At 41.5% G+C, this 22,829-nt stretch overlaps 1 protein-coding gene across 1 annotated transcript in view; it reads left to right on the top strand.

The window, feature by feature from the left end:
* Positions 1 to 22,629, top strand: part of DOK7 (docking protein 7) — a gene marked incomplete at its 3' end in the record, with an annotated part of 107,982 nt that extends 85,353 nt beyond the window's left edge. The window contains exons 9-12 of the mRNA XM_084625317.1: positions 4,749 to 4,814; positions 5,876 to 5,947; positions 9,831 to 9,983; positions 22,493 to 22,629. Coding sequence (XP_084481443.1) covers positions 4,749 to 4,814; positions 5,876 to 5,947; positions 9,831 to 9,983; positions 22,493 to 22,629 — 428 coding nt within the window. The remainder of the gene's footprint in view (positions 1 to 4,748; positions 4,815 to 5,875; positions 5,948 to 9,830; positions 9,984 to 22,492) is intronic.
* Between the last annotated feature and the right edge of the window lie 200 nt (positions 22,630 to 22,829).

The raw sequence follows: 22,829 nt of genomic DNA, 5'->3' as shown, positions 1-22,829 counted from the left end.
GCTGCTATTTCCTCTTCAGAGTGGAAGTAGAGCCCATGGGTCCTAGTCCCTGCTCCATGGGAGGCAAAGGGTGATGGAGCTGTGACTACACAAATAAGATGCTCTAGTATTCTCCTGCCTCTATTCCTCGCCTGCCCCAGCTCCCCTAGCGCTGAGAAGCAGGGAGCCTGCAGATCTCAACTCTGTGGTGAACACAGATGCAGACTCTTGTGTGCCAGCATGGTGTGGGTGCCAGGGTTTTTCCTTTAAGGAAATCCATTCTCATGACCTTCATCGTTGGCCTACACAGATCCTGGACTTGGGGTGCATCAACATGTTTACAGCAGACACATCTAATACACGTTTGAAAATACATCTGTCAAACAGTGCCCATAAGGAGAGGCACCCGAGATAGGAAACTGAAAATGCCAGCCTTGGCACCTTCCAACCTTTAAGGACCGAAGGACTGGACCTGAGAGGGTTAATCAGCATGGGGAATTTTATATTCTTTATATGTCATAGGGACCCCTGCCTGGCTCTTCCTGGCACCACAAAGAATCATAAACTGTTGTGACAAAGTTCGGCCTCTACCTTGGTGGGTCCTGCGCTTATTGGCGGATTTGCTTGCCTCAGAGATTCACGGCAGCCCTCGGTTAGGCCACTCTCATGGCTCATATCTGACATTCACTCAGATAACCTCATCACTGGCCAGCATGGGGAAAAAGAGAATAACCACTCATGCAGTCTCTGCTGATCCACCATGTAGGTCGGGGAACAGCCCAGAGACCTCCCCTTTGGTGGAACCCACAATCCAGGTCAACTCCTCCTGTGTCTGATCAGGAGTTGGGAGGTTTGGGGGGAACCCAGGGCCGCCCTCTACTCCGCGTTCCAGCCCAGGGCTCTGTGGATTGCAGCTGTCTAGAGTATCTCCTGGAACAGCTGTGCAACAGCTACAACTCCGTGGGCTATTTCCCCAGGGCCTCCTCCCAACACCTTCTTTATCCTCACCGCAGGACCTTCCTCCTGATGTCTGATAATGCTTGTACTCCTCAGTCCTCCAGCAGCACATCCTCTCACTCCCAGCTCCTTATGCACCTCTCCCTAACTGAAGTGAGGTCCTTTTTAAACCCAGGTGCCCTGATTAGCCAGCCTGTCCTAATTGATTCTAGCAGCTTCTTCTTAATTGGCTCCAGGTGTCGTAATTAGCCTGCCTGTCAAAACTGGTTCCAGCAAGTTCCTGCTTGTTCTGGAACTGCCCCTGTCACCTAACCCAGGGAAAAAGGATCTACTTAATCTGGGACTAATATATATGCCTTCTATCACGCTTCTGTAGGCATCTGGCCTGACCCTGTCACACAGTTTAGACAATATCATGACTATGGGGTGCCCTTAAAAATGTATACGGTTTTGAAAGATTCTATCCTATCTGTAGAAATTCCCCATTATAAAGACGGGGAATATTTCAGAGTATGGCAAGATCTCTTCAGAAACAGTAGAAATGTTTGTAGATGTCCACGGATTTGTGCACCATAGTTAAACACTATTTGTCACATAAATAAGGTGTGAAATCACTTTAAAATAGCAGAAAGATACAAGCAGGGGAGATCTTATAAATGAATTACAGCACCAGCAAGTCTTCTGATATGTTTCGATAAAAACAAACACGCCCAAAGTTTCCCCCATCGTCAAACAGTCACAATGGCACAATGCTTTGGATGCTCTATTATTTAAGATAACATCTCTCTTCAAAGAAAGAGATGAAAGAATTTGCATCTAATTAAGTGATGTGCTGAGCAGATTTAGGTGCCTCATCTAGTTTTAATGCAGCAAGTAACACAACTTTATCGCAGAACTTAAACTATTTTCCTTTTCTGTAGGTAATGACTTTTCCAGACAATCAGGCAGTCTAGACATTCAGACCTTGTTGCCAACGTTGTGAATGCAAAAAAGGAGCTTGTGCACGTAAGCGCTTGTTTAACATGTGCACATTCCTATTAGTGGCCATCACATAGGTGGCAAAGTTTGAAAATTTAACTCGTAAGGCTCAGTTTATGATGTTTGTACTTGAACCTCCATAATCTCTCATTTTGTTTTTATGAGATTTTTACGCATTATCTACTTAACTGCATACATAGCAAAACATTCTGACCATTGAAGAGTCGGCATAAAGGACTGACTACTGACATGAAGCTACAAGCAGGTCAGCTGGCCATTTCAAGTGTTGATTCTTTTTGTCATAGCTGCAGGAGCTATATGAGTGCAATTCTATGGATAGAATGTATGTGGACTTGATTTTCACAAGAAAAATGCCTCGGAAGGGTACCAATTCTTTGCTCCATATTGAACATTTTTTTCCTCTTAGCATGAGAAGTAAAATGTAAACAGTTTTATAAATGAGTTAATGCATTTGAACACAGGGCATGGCAGAGTCAGCCATGCTAAAAATGGACATCACCAAGAACTGTAAAACCCCCCCAAAAACACATCATATGAAGTCGCTTGGCAGAAGAGCTTGGAGAGGGAAAGAGAATGCCTGTCATGGAGATGGGTGCTTCAAATTCTTGAAAATTTACCTTGTCAGCCAGCTCCTCTCATTTGCTGCATTATGTATGCTTGTGTCCGTAACAAAGAACAGGACATACCATATGTGTGGTTCTAAAGAAGCAGGAGGACATCACATCCTGTCTCAACAGACAATGTGTTTATTTTAATGTTCTCCATTAGCACAAGTAGATGTAATATGGAGTTCAAAGCCACATGAAAAGACTTCACATGAAATTCCACAACATAAGTACGTCAGTCACCAGATTATGCCCAGTGGGTAACATCAACCTGACCATAAATGGATTCAAATATTTAATTTTAATTGTTTATTTTCTCTCTTTGGTTTTTTTTTTTACAAATGTCAGGGCAGATTCTCTTCTTCCACAACTCATAGAATGTTGCTTAAAAGTCCACCTGCCCTGCTGGATGAATCCTATTGAATTGCACTGAGTTCCTGATTAAACTCACTCAGCTCAGTTTTGTGATGAACAGGAAAATGAAACTTATTACAATGCAGTTAAGAAACATCTGTGTCTGTCTCTCCTAAAAAGTTGAAACTGTCATTTGCATAAAGTTGATTACGTCTCAAAGACGCACAGAGGGGCACATTATAGCCTCTGGGAAGCTAGAGGAGGAAAAAGAAAACCAATCACAATGAAAACATAGCTGGTCATTACCAGGAGGCCAGATTGTGAAACACTTTTTCACTCTAAGGAACATTTACTCATGTGAGTATTTCCATTGAAACCAATGTGACTGAGTGAATAAGTGCTCACCGGGGTGTATAAGAGCTCTATAAACTGGCCCCATTTGAGGGTTTTTTTTTGTTTTTGTTTTTAAATCCAGTTCCTCAGTATTAGATACTTTTTAAAATGTGTGTTGTGTCCTCTGGTTATAGAGTGCATACTTTTGTGTGCACAAGTACTGTAATGCTGAGATTTTTGTCCAGCTGTGTACTTGTGAAGTATTTGTTTACCACCCTCTAATCTGTATTCATATTTGATTTAAATCATCTTTGTGTTGCTTCGATTTAGCATGATTCCTTGGTTATTCAGCTTTGTTTGACAGTTCAATATTGAGAGCCTGTTTATTTTATATAATTTCTTCAAGGTGAGGGTAAGATATGCTTGGCTATTTTTAAACTGTGTCTCCGAAACTCAGTCACTCACCTCTTCAAGGAATCTTCATAATTTTAGGAGGTGATGGTAATTCTACACCAGGTACCAAATGCAGTCTCCTTCTGCCAAACAGCACACAGCGCAGCTGTTCTGTCACCAGTAGTGTGGTATTAAAAAAAGACAATAAAGGGCATAGTCCCCCACCCTTACTTAAACTGAGTAGCACTTACACACACAACGAGCCCCACTGGGATTATTTGTGTAAGTGCAACTCATCATGAGTAATGGTGCCCACAATGAAAAGTGACTCTGTTCTAAATTGCCTAAATAGATGTCATAATAACAGTCTTAACAGGTTATATAACTTGGAAATGGTATAAATCTGATGTATATTTCTACATCTGTACCATACTGAGCAATTCTGGATTGATGGAGAGATGGTCTGGATAATCTACTTTTCATGTTATCTCAGACTCCTGTGATTAAATCAGACAGTAAAGCTCTGAACAATGTTTCATCGGCGCAAGCGAGGGCTGGATCCAAACCCACTGAAGTCAAAGCCTGGCCCTTCCCCACTCTATTTGTTGCTTATTCATTGCATCATGCCTACAATTCGATTGTTTTGGATCAGGTCTGATGAGGCATTAATTACAGCACCAAGTTTTGTGGCTAAACTATTCCAAAACCACAGTTAGGGTTGCAGCAGCAGCAATTCACAACTGAAACTTTGGGGGTGATTCTGTCCCTCTTACCCACACTAGGTAGTAGTACCTTACTCTGTGAATAGGCCCATTGATTGGGTGAGTAGGGATGGCAGCTTCTGGCCAGTGGAAACTTTTTGGGGGGATTCTTTGTTCCAAAGAAACAACACAGAAGAATTAATTTATGTAACAACAATTACAAGATGAGGATTTCAATGAACTGAAAAAGGGAGCTATGGGAACAAAGACCTCCAATGACAAAAGCAATCTTTTGTTTCTTACCAATGATTTCTTTTTCCAGGGTAATTTATTTGGAAACATTGACTGTGAATGCGTGGGCACAACAGACAGCTAATCCTAACGAAGGATAGTTTGTATTAATGTGCAGATTTCTCTTTAAAAACAGGTGCTGCTTCTGTCATGGCAGCTTCTGGATCTCTGAAAATACCCAAAGGGCACACTCTGCAAGCTGGTAAGTATAGTGAGTTAAAGGGGTGTGGTGTGTACATAAAAGTGTGTAACTTTTCCCATAAAATAAAATATTTTAAAAAGTGATGTTTAATAGTGATATTTTCCTCTGTCTTATGGCTTATTTTTCCATTCAATTTGTAGATGAATTAATATTTTGTTAGAAATGGCATTGACAGATGGGATAAGTTTAGAAAAGGGAGTGACAGGTGGGATGTGTGCCAAAGCACAGGCACTAATCCTATTCATGTCAGTGAAATGCTGCCAATATTTTAACAAGGGGCTCCCACAAACATTTTCCACCTTAGCCTGTGATAAATCCTATATACTGGCGGTGAGGGCCTTTTAAAATATACGTCACCGTAAAAACGAAGGAGGGAGGAGACAAACAAGGGCAAACAAGCACATTAAGCTGGAATATTTGTAGATGAAAACCTAATGCAAGTATATTGATAGTATAGTGTTGCCTTCCTTTTACATAATTTTGATTGGGATGGTGTGTGATTCTGTAGAGGGAGCTGGGGGTATTCTCCCTGGGGTATGTTTTGTAAACACTTGTGATGTGGTGCAACGTGGTCCATTCCAAAGATGACAAATTTCCTGTCAGCAAGCAGAATCATCTCTGGGAGGGATGGCTTAAGCAATTTCCAGGGAAGAGGCGAACTCCATCCCAGTTGGGAAAATCATCCCGCCATTCTGGTGATGGAACTTTAATCAGGGCCTTCCAGGAGCTCCCAAGATCAACCTCTCACCCCTCACTGAAACCTACACTCAAGGCTCGATATTACTCCTACTGCAGTTTATGGTAAAATGCACATTTACGCCAACAGCTCTCAGTTGAGAAGTTTTAAAACTGTGTTAATGTTTATTCCTTGCAGTTGTTCTCATTAGAAAATATGAATGTCTTCTACTTGGCCTGTATTTAGCTCTTCAATTGGTTTTTAGCATTGTTATTTAGATTATGTGTCTAGAAACTAAAAGAAAGCAATTGTATACATTATCGTCACCATCCAATTTACTAGCTACAGTGGGACCAAATATGTTGGAAATTTTTCAATGTTCTAGGTCCTAAAGGTGGTTTTGGGTTCATGGCACCACCTGCAGAACTTGGAACTTCTACTGGCCCTGAAGAACCTGGTGAGTAAACAGAATGGCAACCAATTACATCAGAAGGTAGAAGAAAAGGAGGACTTGTGGCACCTTAGAGACTAACAAATTTATTTGAGCATAAGCTTTCGTGAGCTACAGCTCACTTCATCGGATGCATTCAGTGGAAAATACAGTGGGGAGATTTACATACATAGAGAACATAAAACAATGGGTGTTACCATACACACTGTAACGAGAGTGATCACTTAAGATGAGCTATTACCAGCAGGAGAGCGGCGCGGTGAGGGGGTGGGGACCTTTTGTAGTGATAATCAAGGTGGGCCATTTCCAGCAGTTGACAAGAATGTCTGAGGAACAGTGGGGGGTGGGGTGCGGGGTGTGGGGAAATAAACAAGGGGAAATAGTTTTACTTTGTGTAATGAGACATCCACTCCCAGTCTCTGTTCAAGCCGAAGTTAATTGTATCCAGTTTGCAAATTAATTCCAATTCAGCAGTCTCTCATTGGAGTCTGTTTTTGAAGTTGCTTTGTTGAAGAATTGCAACTTTTAGGTCTGTAATGGAATGACCAAAGAGATTGAAGTGTTCTCCAACTGGTTTTTGAATGTTATAATTCTTGACATCTGATTTGTGTCCATTTATTCTTTTACATAGAGACTGTCCTGTTTGGCCAATGTACATGGCAGAGGGGTATTGCTGGCACATGATGGCATATATCACATTGGTAGATGTGCAGGTGAACGAGCCTCTGATAGTGTGGCTGATGTGATTAGGCCCTGCAATGGTGTCCCCTGAATAGATATGTAGACACAGTTGGCAATGGGCTTTGTTGCAAGGATAGATTCCTGGGTTAGTGGTTCTGTTGTGTGGTTTGTGGTTGCTGGTGAGTATTTGCTTCAGGTTGGGGGGCTGTCTGTAAGCAAGGACTGGCACAAGAACAAATCCACGCAGACACACCCATGGAACCCCAACCTGGGGTATTCTATCTGCTACCCAAAATCCATAAAACTGGAAATCCTGGACGCCCCATCATCTCAGGCATTGGCACCCTGACAGCAGAATTGTCTGGCTATGTAGACTCCCTCCTCAGGCCCTACGCTATCAGCACTCCCAGCTATCTTCGAGACACCACTGACTTCCTGAGGAAACTACAATCCATCAGTGATCTTCCTGAAAACACCATCCTGGCCACTATGGATGCAGAAGCCCTCTACACCAACATTCCACACAAAGATGGACTACAAGCTGTCAGGAACAGTATCCCCGATAATGTCACGGTAAACCTGGTGGCTGAGCTTTGTGACTTGGTCCTTACCCATAACTATTTCACATTTGGGGTCAATGTATACCTTCAAATCAGCGGCACTGCTATGGGTACCCACATGGCCCCACAGTATGCCAACATTTTTATGGCTGACTTAAAATGTTGGCATACTGGGCAAAATGTTGGCATACTGGGCTGGGACCTGGAGTAGAGGGTGGGCCCAGGTTCCCCCAAATCCTCCCAACTCCTGGTCAGACACAGGAGGAGTCAACCTGGACTGTGGGTTCAGAAAAACGGCCAAGCTGAGGGCTGCCGTGAAGCTCCAAGGAGAGCAAATCCACAAATAAGCCCAAGACCCACCAAGGTAGAGCAGGTTTCAGAGTAACAGCCGTGTTAGTCTGTATTCGCAAAAAGAAAAGGAGTACTTGTGGCACCTTAGAGACTAACCAATTTATTTGAGCACGAGCTTTCGTGAGCTACAGCTCAGGAACTTTGTCACAGTCATTACACAAAGTAAAACTATTTCCCCTTGTTTATTTCCCCCTCCCTCCACCTCCCCACTGTTCCTCAGGCATTCTTGTCAACTACTGGAAATAGCCCACTTTGATTATCACTACAAAAGGTTTTTTCCCCCCTGCTCTCCTGCTGGTAATAGTTCACCTTAAGTGATCACTCTCGTTACAGTGTGTATGGTAACACCCATTGTTTCATGTTCTCTATGTATATAAATCTCCCCACTGTATTTTCCACTGTATGCATCCAATGAAGTGAGCTGTAGCTCACGAAAGCTTATGCTCAAATAAATTGGTTAGTCTCTAAGGTGCCACAAGTACTCCTTTTCTTTTGCGAATACAGACTAACACGGCTGCTACTCTGAAACCTATCAGAAGGTAGTAAATTCACTTAAATATGTCTACACTTTAAAGAAGAATCCTTCTTTCTACCTAGCTATCACCTTTGAGGAGGGTGGTTTTACTATAGTGATGGAAAAACCCTTTCCATCACTTTTGTAAGTGTCTACACTAGAGCAGCATAGCTGTGGCTGTTCCACTGTAATGTTTGTAGTATAGACACACGCTGAGGATGGTGTCTGTTATATTTTATGGTATACAAACAGAGAAGTTAGATAAAAACATAAAGTACTCTTGCTGGAATGTTGCAACATATACTTTCTTATCATTCAGAATGATAACATACAAGAACCCCAAAACAGAGAGCAGCAAAGCATGCTGCTCTCTAAAACAGAGAAGCACAGTTCATCCTTCCTTACTGTAGGCTATCTGTTGGAAGACTGACTCTGATCATATGCTCCACTACAGAACCCCCTGCCTGCAAGCAGCACCAGGAAAATGTCTGAGAATGTAATGTGATAAATCACAATTTCAACACAATTTTCATTACACCACAATGTCTGCAAAGGGATCAGAAACATGGTAACAGCAAGAGAAAAGTTTATGCCAAAATACTGCCCAGAAGTCTCAGTAAATCATATCATTCATGCCTTTCCCCCTCCGCGCCCTGAAAACCATCCCATCTTCCCCCTTTCTGTGTGATTGTTGACAACACCATTCTTCCTGTCTCCATAGCTTGCAGTCTTGGTTGCAGAATCTCTAATTCTTCTTTCTTTCTCCTCTCACATCCAGGCAATTGCCAAATCTTGCCAATTCTTCTCCCACAGTATCTTCAGAATTCAAATGTTCCTCATGGTCTGTTCATGTCCAACATATATCTCCCACCCTGGCTACGTGAAACTCCTATTCCTTAGCCCCCTCATCTTCCACCTCCAGTTAATTCAGAAAGCTGCTACCAAAATCATCTTCCTTTCACGTTGCTCTGACCATCTACCCCACTTTCTAGAATTTCTTTGCTGTTTTCTTCTCTTCATATATATTGTTATCACTTTTTGACCCAAGTGGTTAGCCAATTTTCCGGATCAAGTGGTTTGGTTTTGTTAGTAGGAGAAAATGGTGATGGAGTCAGGTATTTCTTTGATGCACTCCGTTTATTTACAAATAATGTAATAAGTCCAGTTTACTGAACACAGTAGAAATCCATTACAGGAGACAGTTTCTTTGCTCACAGTTGTAAGGCTCTTTTAGCCAGTCGTTTACCCTAAAGCTCTCCCTTTAGCTTTTTTTCTCAGGGTTACGCTACCAGTGTTTCTCTGGCTGTGTCTGGGGCTTCTGTGCTCCTTCTCTGTGCTTTTCTGCTGTTGCATTGGTGGTAAAGTATCACTCTCTATAGAACCCCTTGGGCCACCTAGTTCAGCTTCTACTCCAGGTGGGTCATGTACCTGTGCTTTGGATGTGGCTTCTACTGTTCTAGCTGTTTGGTTCCATGAAGGAGCTTGTTTGTTTGTTACATTTATTCTAAATGAAGTGCAGTGGTTAGCTACACCAACCAGCTTCAAAGAGGTTTTCTCCAACCTTCCAACATAACATATATATGAACAGTTCAAGATTCTCCTCAGCTCCAGCCTGATCAGGTCCACAGTTACGTACATGAATGCTTTAGGGTGCAGATCCCTTGTGTCTTTTTTCTACTGAGCATTTCCATATAGAACTTTTGAAGGAAATGTTTGCTTTTATTAAATGGATTATTAGTAGTTATGAACTTCAGTCATAATTGTACTATGTTAATTTTTTTAGGAGGGGCAGTAGGTTATTCAACAGATCTACCTGTGTCTGATCGACCGCACAGTGAGACAACAATCTATGTTAATATTCCTGTCACTCCTACATCGAAGAAACAGCTCCACTACATGGAACTGGAGCTTCAAGAACCTAGCACAGGCATAAGAGGTAAGGGCCTTTAAGTGGGCTATTACTACTACTAAATGATAACAAATGTAAACTGTGTGTGCATCCAGAGGGAGGTCCTGTACTCATGGCCGCCAGCTGCTTCTGCTGGGGTCTGCCCGCAACTGTCAACATTTAGAAACATTTTATTAGGGACTGTCCTGCTAAGCTCAGGCTCTGGAGGCTGCTATGTCTCCAGCCCTTGCAGGATTGTCCTTGCCTTTTATATAATATTTTAGGACTTATATAGCATGCAATTGTCAAAAGCCCTTTGGGGGTTAGGTCAGGGTTATCCTCTCCATTATACAGATGTGGAAAGTGAGTCACATAGGCCAGATCCACAAAGGTATTAACCACCATTGATTTAAATGGAAATTAGCAGCTAAATACCTTTGTGGATCTGGGCCTAACCACATTTTTCAAATGTAGGTGTATAAAGTTAAACAACTAAGCCCATATTTAGGCACCTACATAAAAGTAGCCTTATTTTGAGATGCACTGAGCACCCGCAGCTCTGTAGGGCTGCAGGGGCTCATCACCTATGTATTTAAATGTCTCTGGCAGGCAAAAAAGGCCACATCCATGAAATTCATAAAACAGAAAAAAGTTAACCCTATCAGCATACCTCCTCAACGTGCCAAACCAGGCCACACAGGGCCTCCACAGTCTTTCATCTAGAAACTGGTGTTGGTGCTTCTCAGAGATGCAAGCCCCAAAAAGGCCCTACTGAGCTTTTGTGCCTACCTGATTCTGGGCTGCTCTGGTATCTAGCACTGTCCTGGCCTAATTTAGGTAGCTCAGGTCCACTGCACTCCTCTCCTGCCAGGCACAGATTCCTCTGCTGCAGCGATGTTGGTAGGGCCTCCCAGAGTAGTGGGTCTTGGCATTAGGATGCCATTAAGATGAATGGGACTTCAGCCCTTTCAGAGCAAATGTTTCAGGTTGTCTGCAGACTCAGGCAGATATCATTTAATTGCCTGTACTTGATTCATAGTTTCAAGGTTTTCTTCATGTCTATGAGGTTTAGAGACTTGCCTTTTTAAATAAACAAAAGTTAAGAACCTGATATAATTTCATGACTCCAGGAACTGGGGCCTGAGGCATGGACCTATAGGACTTAGTTCTGCAAGATGCTGAATACTCTGGTATGATCCATAAGAATACCCACAGTAGGTCAGACAAATGGTCCATCTAGCACAGTATCCTGTCTTCCGGCAGTGGCCTGTGCCAGGTGTTTCAGAGGGAATGAAGAGAACAAGGCAATTTATTGAGTGATCCACCCCCTGTTATCCAGTCCCAGCTTCTGGCAATCAGATGTTTAGGGACACCCAGAGCATGGGGCTGCATCTCTGACCATCTTTGCTAATAGCTGTTGATGGACCTATCCTCCATGAACTTACCTCATTCTTTTTTTTGAACCCAGTTATACTTTTTGTCTTCATAGCATCCCCTGACAATGAGTTCCACAGGTTAATTGTGTGTTGTGTGAAGAAGTACTTGCTTACATTTGTTTTAAACCTGCTGCCTATATATTTCATTATGCGACCTCTGGTTATTGTATTAGGTGAAGGGGTAAATAACACTTCCCTATTTATTTTCTCCACACCATTCATGATTTTATAACCTCAGTTGTCTCTTTTCTAAGCTTAACAGACCCAGTCATTTTAATCGCTTCTCATATGGAAGTTCTTCCATACCCCTAAACATTTTTGTTCCCTTTCTCTGTACTTTTACGAATTCTAATATCCAGCAAAGCACCTGAGTATGTGCTTAATTCTAAGCACATGTATAGTCCCATTGACCAGTGGGATTACTCACATGCTTAAAAGTAAACATGTGCTTAAGTGCTTTGCTAGATCAGAGGACCATATACCTTAATATGGCTCTGGGCTACTCGGCCCCTTACAGGATTAACCCTTTGGCACCTGAGAATAAATCATAAACACCATACATGGAGATATGGAAGATTAATTCCCCATTCAGATAAATTCCAGTGAGAATTTTGCATTTAATTCCTTCTACTCAGGACCAAAAATTTTCCCTATAAGATCTTCAAGTATTGAAATTTTAAGCAATTTTCTGTATGTGTTTTTTAAATCTAGTTTTGATTAAACAGGTTTATAACTTTTAAGTGCTACCACTGTTTCTCCATGCCTATCTAAGGTACTAATCTGGCCCCTATCACTGTATAGTATCTGAGCACCTCACAATCATTAATGTAGTTGTCTTCACAACAGAACTGTGAGGTGCTAATACTGCCATTTGGGGGGTGGGGGGAATGAGGCACAGAGGTCTAGATCTACAAAAGGACTTAGGCCCAAATCCTCAAAGGTATTTAACTCCCATTGAAATCAATGGGTGCTAGGCACCTAAATACCTTTCAGGATCTGGCTTTGCATCATTTAACTACCCTGCCACACAGTGGATATCTCAGCCCTGAGTTATGTGCCCAGGCTCCATTTACAATGAATGGTGAGAGTTCAGTGCCTAAGAATGAGATTCACAGAAGCCAGCACTCTGAGTGGGGAGCAGCCTAAAGTAGCCAGGAAGAAATGCTGAGGAGAGGGGCATTACCTAAAGCTCCACCCCAGAAAGCTAGTTAAGAACCAAACTCCGGGAGATGTCTCTGTCCACTTGGGACTCTCAACTATGAGCCCTCCCCTGAAGTTAGGTACCTAAAGTCAGATCAACCCATTCTTGGAAGTAAACAAAGGTGAGGTGACTCCCCTTTGTGCCCAATGCTAGAGCTCTCACCTGGGATGTGGGAGACCCAGGTCCAAATCCCCACTCTGTCTGATTTAGAGCAGTGGCTTAAAGACAGTCTCCTACCTAACCACGAGGCTATTGGGTATTCACAAGTGGCTCTTTCTCAGTCTCTCCTGTTGATGCTGTTCAGCTTCGTATAAATAAAATATTCATTGAAGCAAGGACTGGAACCTGGTGTCGTTCCTCCCAGATGAGTGCCCTAACCACCAGACTATAGAGCTGTTCTTGCTCTCTACTTACTTAGCCATCTAAGCCTCCGTGAGTCAGGGAGCCCCTCTGTGCCAACTGGCAGAGGGCACACCATTCCATAACTCACAACAGGCCTGACACACTCATTGCCCCAACAGTGTTGTCATAATCTATATCTAAAAGGTATCAGGTAAGGTATCGTATGCAAACCGGTAACACTCTAGTCGTTAAGATTATTGTGTGATGTATGTATGGGTGATGCATAAAGAATTAAAAGATGTGTGCTGGAAATACAGTGTTAAAAGGTGTTTTGCAAACAGGGCATAAACCCAGCCTGTCCCAGACAAAGGAATGTTGTTTTGCCTCTTTTCCTGTGTCTCCAATGTAAACTGAGCCACGTAATACCTCAGGGGACAATGAAAAGTATATCTACATATAAGGTAAACAAAGCCATCAAGCTAAACTTGTGCTGGGAGGGGAAGACCACTTAATGTTCATGATATGGGATGGAGCCTGCACTCTGCTCTTGAAACAGACACAATAGATTTTAGAAAATATAAGCAGAAACACAATGCCATTTTGGCATCCATCACCTAGGGGCCAAAGGGGGAGCAGTGCCCTTTGAGCTGATGAAAAATGGATCGTCTTGGATCCAGCTGAAACTGACTATAGGTGAGAAACCTACATAGACAAAGATTGTCACTGGATGAAAACAGGGTGGATAAAAATCAATGATTTAAAAAAAAATCAGATTTTTTAAATTTAAATAGGATTTTTTTTATAAAATGCTTTTTGAGGAAAAAAACCTATCTAAAGATAGCTTTGAGCTATAATGTATCTTAATTAAAAATATCTCATCATTGAATAGGGATTATAAATTCTAATTCTATAGTATGAGACCATATATTCATGTAATGTTTAAGAAAAGATTTGTAAATGAGTTCCAATAGTTCATGGATTAGGGACCCAATCTTATGGGGTTCCAGGAGCTTCTGTATAGATTATTTAGGTTAATCTTTCTATCTACCCAATGGGACTCAATGCTCAGTATGGAAGATACCATCAGAGATGCTTAGTTTTGCAGTTCTCAAACTGTGGATTTGTGTTTCCACGGATAACATGCTTGTTAACAGCAAAAATGTTTTTAAATAATAAATAAATAAATAAAATATATAGAGGTGAGAAATAACAGACCTCAACCCTGTTGTCCCTCTGCAAATTTGTGTACCTTACCTCTCTCTAAAAGTGCAAAGTTTCAAAAAGTTCAGTGAGTAGAAGATTGTTGGGGCAGAATAGATCTGGACAAGGAGAAGAAGTCTGGAGATAAATGTGAGAAGGAAGGGACAGGCAGTAGAAACAAAAGTGAAACTTTTTGAGCAGCATATTCCAGAAGTCTTGAGGTCTTTCCGAGCGTAGCCTTCATTGATTTGAGATCTACCATACCATTCTCTCACTAGAAGGGAAAACCTATAATGGCAGCAGTCCATAAAAGAAACCCAGTTTGGGAATATTTTAATGAAGTTCCTCTACCTGTAGGTAAGACAGGCATGCATCCAAAATACAAAAAGTGCAACAAAGAAATGCAAGGCCTGGTTGCACGAATGAAACAACATCATGAGAAGTTCCTTCTCAGGAGGAAGCTGTGTTGAAGATGATGAAAGGAACATGTCTGAACATGTAGGATCTTCAGGTTGGTAAACTTCTTTATTTAATATTTCTTTCTTAAGGACTGCCTGTCTTCCTTCTGGACTATTCTTGAATTCTCATGTTTGAGCAAAAAATATAGTTGTTACTCTATGGTACTATCATTTTAGACGCAGTTGTGATAAAAAATAAATAGCTGAAATAGGCAGATCTTCCTCCTTTTACAATTTCACCTTTAAAGCAGTACTGAGTATCAATGAATGCAATGAGTAATACTAAATGAGCAGTATGGTAATAATAATTAAATAACTGCATTGACTTATTTTGTTTAGGAGAATCCATCCTCAACATACAGGATTCTGAAGACTATCCACCTTCAAGATCACCATCATTTTCTATAGTTTCAAAGTTATCTGCCAATGATAGTGGTTCAGTCACATCATGTATGTCACATAGCCACAGTATATCACCTGTAGCAAAAAGAAGAAAAAGCCTCCATTATCCAGAAACAACAATAAATAAGTTTGTGATAAGAACCAGCAGATTACAAAAAGAGGTAATTGATGAAAAAATTGCCTGGTTTGTTTATGCAACAAACTGTCCTTTCCATATGATTGAGAACCCACACTTCATTAACATGGTTCAGTCATTAAGACCAGTCCCAAGCTAATAACATATGGTTGCAGTGCTCATTTGCTACACCTCCTAGCCAAAGACTTCAGTGTTCCAGAAATAAAAGCTAATGTTGTTGAAATTGCAAAGTACTTCCGTAACAACCATTTCGCAGCAGCTGCTCTGAAAAAAGTGGGAGGACCCAAGATAACTCTCCCACAAGACGTGCGATGGAACTCAGGAGTGGACTGTTTTGAGCTCTATATCAAGAACTGGCCTAATCTGATGACAGTTTGTGAACAAAATCGTGAAAAAATAGATGGCACTGTCACAGCCAAAGTTCTCACCATTGGGCTTAAGAGAAATGTTGAACAAGTGCTGAGTACCCTGAAGCATATTTCTGTAGCCTTGAACAAAATGCAGGGAAATCGCTGTTTTATTGATGACGCTGTTGAAATTTGGAAGGAACTGAGAGAGATCTTAAAAAGAGAAATATGCAATGACAGAGTTAAAAGCTTTAAAAAAATGAATGGGACAAGCACTATCTCCAGTTCATTTTTTGCAAATATTCTCAATACCAGGGTCAAACCTTAACTGCTGAAGAGGAGGAGTCGTCTGTGACATGGACATCCAGCAATCACCCCTCCATAATGCCAACTATAAAAAACTTCAGAGCTAAGGGTGAACCATTCAAGAAATATGTTTGCTGATGATGTTTTAAAGAAAGTCATACCAGTGAACTGGTGGAAGTCACTGAAGCACTTGGATTAAGAGACTGTTGAAGTGATAATCTCACTTTTAACAGCAGTAACTTCTTCTGCCAGTGTAGGAAGAATATTTTCTTCCTTTGGATTAATTCATTCCAAATTGAGAAATGGTTTGGGACCTGAAAAAGCAGGAAAGCTTGTTTTTCTTTTCCAGATTATGAACCACCAGGAAAATGAAGGTGAAGACAACTGAGTTAGCTGCAGAAGCCAATATTTTAAGTTTCTCACATTGACCTGGCTGACATAGTCGATTTAATTTTTTTTTAAAATTATTTCATTTAACTATTTTAGTTAAAAACAATTTTAACTAAAACAAACCTGATTTTAAAAAACTTGAATGTTTAACTAAATTCAAAAATTTATATGCTTGTTTCGTTAAAATATTATATGTTTGCTGTTGAAGAAAAAAATCCAGAATACATAATGTTGTTGTTTTAGTTAAATAAAACAATTTAAATGTCTGTCTGGTTGTGATCTCCTCCTAATACAGCATGGCAAGAAAACTCTCCAAATATTAATGATAAATTTGTTCAATTGGAGATAGTTCACCTCCCAATGACTTCATAAATATCTGCTTCAATTACCTTTGGTAAATGAAATAACTAAACAATCATTCATTTTTTGATATAGCTGTAAAACCAATCTGAGAAGTTTTCAAAATAAATCACTTTAAAAATGTATAGTGTGTACCTTCTAAAAATGAAACCTACATCTATCTCTGAGTTGTGAAGAATATGTATTAAGGTTATAACAACCAATAAGAATGCACTTTTATGTAGAAATCCATGATTAAATCGAGTCTTCCTGACTAGTAATTTAAATCATAGATTCATAGATATTAAGGTCAGAAGGGACCATTATGATCATCTAGTCTGACCTCCTGCACAACGCAGGCCACAGAATCTCACCCACCCACTCCTCTGATAAATCTCTCACCTATGTCTGAGCTATTGAAGTCCTCAAATCATGGTTTAAAAACTTCAAGGAGCAGAGAATCCTCCAGCAAGTGACCTGTGCCCCAAGCTACAGAGGAAGGCAAAAAACCTCCAGGGCCTCTTCCAATCTGCCCTGGAGGAAAATTCCTTCCTGACCCCAAATATGGTGATCAGCTAAACCTTGAGCATATGGGCAAGATTCACCACCAGATACCCAGGAAAGAGTTCTTTGTAGTAACTCAGATCCCACCCCATCTAACATCCCATCACAGGCCATTGGGCCTATTTACCATGAATATTTAAAGATCAATTAATTGCCAAAATCCTATTATCCCATCATACCATCTCGTCCATAAATTTAGTGAGTTTAATCTTAAAGCTAGATAGGTCTTTTGCCCCCACTGCTTCCCTTGGAAGGCTATTCCAAAACTTCACTCCTCTGATGGTTAGAAACCTTTGTCTAATTTAAAGTCTAAACTTCCTGGTGGCCAGTTTATATCCATTTGTTCTTGTGTCCACATTGGTACTGAACTTAAATAATTCCTCTCCCCCTCTGGTATTTATCCCTCTGATATATTTATAGAGAGCAATCATATCTCCCCTCAACCTTCTTTTGGGTAGGCTAAACAAGCCAAGCTCCTTGAGTCTCCTTTCACAAGACAAGTTTTCCATTCCTCAGATCATCCTAGTAGCCCTTCTCTGTACCTGTTCCAGTTTGAATTCATCCTTCTTAAACATGGGAGACCAGAACTGCACACAGTATTCCAGGTGAGGTCTCACCAGTGCCTTGTATAATGGTACTAAAACCTCCTTATCTCTACTGGAAATACCTCGCCTAATGCATCCCAAGACCGCATCAGCTTTTTTCACGGCCATATCACATTGGCGGCTCATAGTCATCCTGTGATCAACCAATACTCCAAGGTCCTTCTCCTCCTCCGTTACTTCTAATTGATGCGTCCCCAGCTTATAACTAAAATTCTTGTTATTAATCCCTAAATGCATGACCTTACACTTCTCACTATTAAATTTCATCCTATTACTATTACTCCAATTTACAAGGTCATCCAGATCTTCCTGTAGGAGATCCCAGTCTCTCTCTAAATTGGAAATACATCCCAGCTTTGTATCATCCGCAAACTTTATTAGCACACTCCCACTTTTTGTGCCAAGGTCAGTAATAAAAAGATTAAATAAGATTGGTCCCAAAACCGATCCCTGAGGAACTCCACTGGTAACCTCCCTCCAGCCTGACAGTTCACCTTTCAGTATGACCCGCTGTATTCTCCCTGTTAACCAATTCCTTATCCACCTTTCAGTGTTCATATTGATCCCCATCTTTTCCAATTTAACTAACAATTCCCCATGTGGCACCATATCAAACGCCTTACTGAAATCTAGGTAAATTAGATCCACTGCGTTTCCTTTGTCTAAAAAATCTGTTACTTTCCCAAAAAAGGAGATCAGGTTGGTTTGACACGATCTACCTTTTGTAAAACCATGTTCTATTTTGTCCCATTTACCATTGACCTCAATGTACTTAACTACTTTTTCCTTCAAAATTTTTTCCAAGACCTTGCATACTACAGATGTCAAACTAACAGGCCTGTAGTTACCTGGATCACCTTTTTTCCCTTTCTTAAAAATAGGAACTGTGTTAGCAATTCTCCAATCATACGGTACAACCCCTGAGTTTACAGATTCATTAGAAATTCTTGCTAATGGGCTTGCAATTTCATGTGCCAATTCCTTTAATATTTTTGGATGAAGATTATCTGGGCCCCCCGATTTAGTCCCATTAAACTGTTCGAGTTTCGTTTCTACCTCAAATGTGGTAATATCTACCTCCATAGCCTCATTCCCATTTGTCATGCTACCATTATCCCTAAGATCCTCATTAGCCTTATTAAAGACTGAGGCAAAGTATTTGTTTAGATATTGGGCCATGCCTAGATTATCCTTAATCTCCACTCCATCCTCAGTGTTTAGCGGTCCCACTTCTTCTTTCTTTGTTTTCTTCTTATTTATATGGCTATAGAACCTTTTACTATTGGTTTTAATTCCCTTTGCAAGGTCCAACTCTACTTGACTTTTAGCCTGTCTCATTTTATCCCTATGTGTTCTGACCTCAATAAGGTAGCTTTCCTTGGTGATCCCTCCTATCTTCCACTCCCTGTATGCTTTCTGCTTTTTCTTAATCACCTCTCTGAGATGCTTGCTCATCCAGCTTGGTCTAAAACTCCTGCCTATGAATTTTTTCCCCTTTCTTGGGATTCAGGCTTCCAATAGCTTCTGCAGCTTTGACTTAAAGTAATCCCAGGCCTCCTCTGCCTTTAGATCCATGAATTCTTCAGTCCAATCCACTTCCCTAACTAATTTCCTTAATTTTTGAAAGTCAGCCCATTTGAAATCAAAAACCCTAGTCACAGATTTATTTTTGTTTGTCCTTCCATTCAGTTTGAACTGAATTAGCTCATGATCACTTGAACCAAGATTGTCCCCTACAACCATTTCTTCTATGAGGTCCTCACTACTCGCCAAAATCAAATCTAAAATGGCATTCCCTCAAGTCGGTTCAGCAACTACTTGATGAAGGAATCCATCAGCTATCGCATTGAGGAAAATCTGAGCCATATTATTATTACTAGCACTCGTCCTCCAGTCTATATCTGGGAAGTTAAAGTCTCCCATGATCACGCAGTTTCCATTAGGATTTACTTCATTAAAAACATTAAAGAGGGCTCTATCCACCTGTCTGAATCAAATCCACCTTGGCTGAAATTAAGTTTTAGCCACCAGAAACATGTTTTGTTTGTAACCATGTTTGTTTTCGATTCTTATATATTATCACTTAAATATCTGTTAGTTAATAATAAACTTATTCTTGTTTTATTATAAAACCATCTCAGTGCTGTGTGTTTAAACTGAAGGGTGAAGTCTAAACTAACAGGCTGGTGTGTGCTCTGTGTCTCTTTGGAGGCAGTAAACCTAATAACTTCTGTGAGTATCCTGGGATAGAGGCTGGACACTGGGGGGGGAGACGGTTTTGGGGAGATGTGGGACTGGAAGGGCTGTTGGTGTTGCCCTGCAACTAGGCTGGTGGAAGCCAGGGGGAGGCCACTGTGATGTGAACAGGCTGCTGGTGTCAGGGAACTGAGTCATAGCTGCACAGCACATGGTTACAAGGCAGGCAGTGACACGACCCCTTTCTGGTCTGGGTGAAGCCCCAAAACGTCACAGCCCCTCTCCTCTTGCTGCCATTTCAATTTTGGTTAGCTGAGCCGGCTCCCTACTCAGCTTGTTGGCTCTGAAAAATCCCTTTCTTAGGGGCTTAGCTGTCTCCATGCACAGGGGACAGCTACATGGAGCTTAGGTTACGTGGAGTCACCCAACGCAGGATTGAAAATTCCACGAGGTGGCCGGCTGCCTGGGGTGAGGCATTGCTCCCCTCAGTCAAGTGGCATCTAAAACGTTTTAAAAATCCGTCTCTAACTTAGGTTTCAGAGTAACAGCCGTGTTAGTCTGTATTCGCAAAAAGAAAAGGAGGACTTGTGGCACCTTAGAGACTAACCAATTTATTAGAGCATAAGCTTTCGTGAGCTACAGCTCACTTCCTCAGATGCATATCGTGGAAACTGCAGCAGGCTTTATATATACACAGAGAATATGAAACAATACCTACTCCCACCCCACTGTCCTGCTGGTAATAGCTTATCTAAAGTGATCATCAGGTGGGCCATTTCCAGCACAAATCCAGGTTTTCTCACCCTCCACCCCCCCCCCACAAATTCACTCTCCTGCTGGTGATAGCCCATCCAAAGTGACAACTCTTTACACAATGTGCATGACAATCAAGTTGGGCTATTTCCTGCACAAATCCAGGTTTTCTCACATCCCCCCACCCCCATACACACACAAACTCACTCTCCTGCTGGTAATAGCTCATCCAAACTGACCACTCTTCAAGTTTAAATCCAAGTTAAACCAGAACATCGGGGGGGGGGGTAGGAAAAAACAAGAGGAAACAGGCTACCTTGCATAATGACTTAGCCACTCCCAGTCTCTATTTAAGCCTAAATTAATAGTATCCAATTTGCAAATGAATTCCAATTCAGCAGTTTCTCGCTGGAGTCTGGATTTGAAGTTTTTTTGTTTTAAGATAGCGACCTTCATGTCTGTGATTGCGTGACCAGAGAGATTGAAGTGTTCTCCGACTGGTTTATGAATGTTATAATTCTTGACATCTGATTTGTGTCCATTTATTCTTTTACGTAGAGACTGTCCAGTTTGACCAATGTATATGGCAGAGGGGCATTGCTGGCACATGATGGCATATATCACATTGGTGGATGTGCAGGTGAACGAGCCTCTGATAGTGTGGCTGATGTTATTAGGCCCTGTGATGGTGTCCCCTGAATAGATATGTGGGCACAATTGGCAACGGGCTTTGTTGCAAGGATAAGTTCCTGGGTTAGTGGTTCTGTTGTGTGGTATGTGGTTGTTGGTGAGTATTTGCTTCAGGTTGCGGGGCTGTCTGTAGGCAAGGACTGGCCTGTCTCCCAAGATTTGTGAGAGTGTTGGGTCATCCTTTAGGATAGGTTGTAGATTCTTAATAATGCTTTGGAGGGGTTTTAGTTGGGGGCTGAAGGTGACGGCTAGCGGCGTTCTGTTATTTTCTTTGTTAGGCCTGTCCTGTAGTAGGTAACTTCTGGGAACTCTTCTGGCTCTATCAATCTGTTTCTTTACTTCTGCAGGTGGGTATTGTAGTTGTAAGAAAGCTTGACAGAGATCTTGTAGGTGTTTGTCTCTGTCTGAGGGGTTGGAGCAAATGCGGTTGTATCGCAGAGCTTGGCTGTAGACGATGGATCGTGTGGTGTGGTCAGGGTGAAAGCTGGAGGCATGCAGGTAGGAATAGCGGTCAGTAGGTTTCCGGTATAGGGTGGTGTTTATGTGACCATTGTTTATTAGCACTGTAGTGTCCAGGAAGTGGATCTCTTCTGTGGACTGGACCAGGCTGAGGTTGGTGGTGGGATGGAAATTGTTGAAATCATGGTGGAATTCCTCAAGGGCTTCTTTTCCATGGGTCCAGATGAATTTGTGCAGGAAATAGCCCAACTTGATTGTCATGCACATTGTGTAAAGAGTTGTCACTTTGGATGGGCTATCACCAGCAGGAGAGTGAATTTGTGTGGGGGGGTGGAGGGTGAGAAAACCTGGATTTGTGCTGGAAATGGCCCACCTGATGATCACTTTAGATAAGCTATTACCAGCAGGACAGTGGGGTGGGAGTAGGTATTGTTTCATATTCTCTGTGTATATATAAAGCCTGCTGCAGTTTCCACGATATGCATCTGAGGAAGTGAGCTGTAGCTCACGAAAGCTTATGCTCTAATAAATTGGTTAGTCTCTAAGGTGCCACAAGTCCTCCGTCTCTAACTTACTTACCCAACATCACAGAGGAAGTCTGTGGTAGGCAGGGATTGAACCCAGGCCTTTCACAGCCTAGGCTAGTGAGTTAACCTCTCGATCAGCCTTTCCCAGAAATGCATGATAGTACAGTTATATTTGTATATACAGTTGTATTTGTGTTTTTTTTCAGGGGGCGGCTCAACCAAATATGCACAGATTGACCTAGCGGCCACAGAGACAGCCCACAAAGTGGGAACTCAGCACGCTCAGGGCCGTGAGGAACGCCTGCAGGAACTTAAACACAAGAGGAAAGGGTCCCAGGAGTGATCTGTTTGGGGGAAGAACTTTTTGCTCACTAACTTGGTACTAATTTAAATTTCAAACGATCCACATATTTATTATTTAAAATATCCTCTTACAAAAGCTGCCCTTGTTTATCATATTTATACCAGACTCATTCCAATATTCTTATTCCTAATTGGAAAACTGGTAGCATGGTGTGTGTTTTAAGCTTTTGAGTGTAATGT

The sequence above is a fragment of the Lepidochelys olivacea genome (genome assembly GCF_965140295.1).
Source record: "Lepidochelys olivacea isolate rLepOli2 genome assembly, chromosome: 4".
Taxonomy (NCBI): Eukaryota; Metazoa; Chordata; order Testudines; family Cheloniidae; genus Lepidochelys; species Lepidochelys olivacea.
This window is presented reverse-complemented; position numbering and strand designations above follow the sequence as displayed.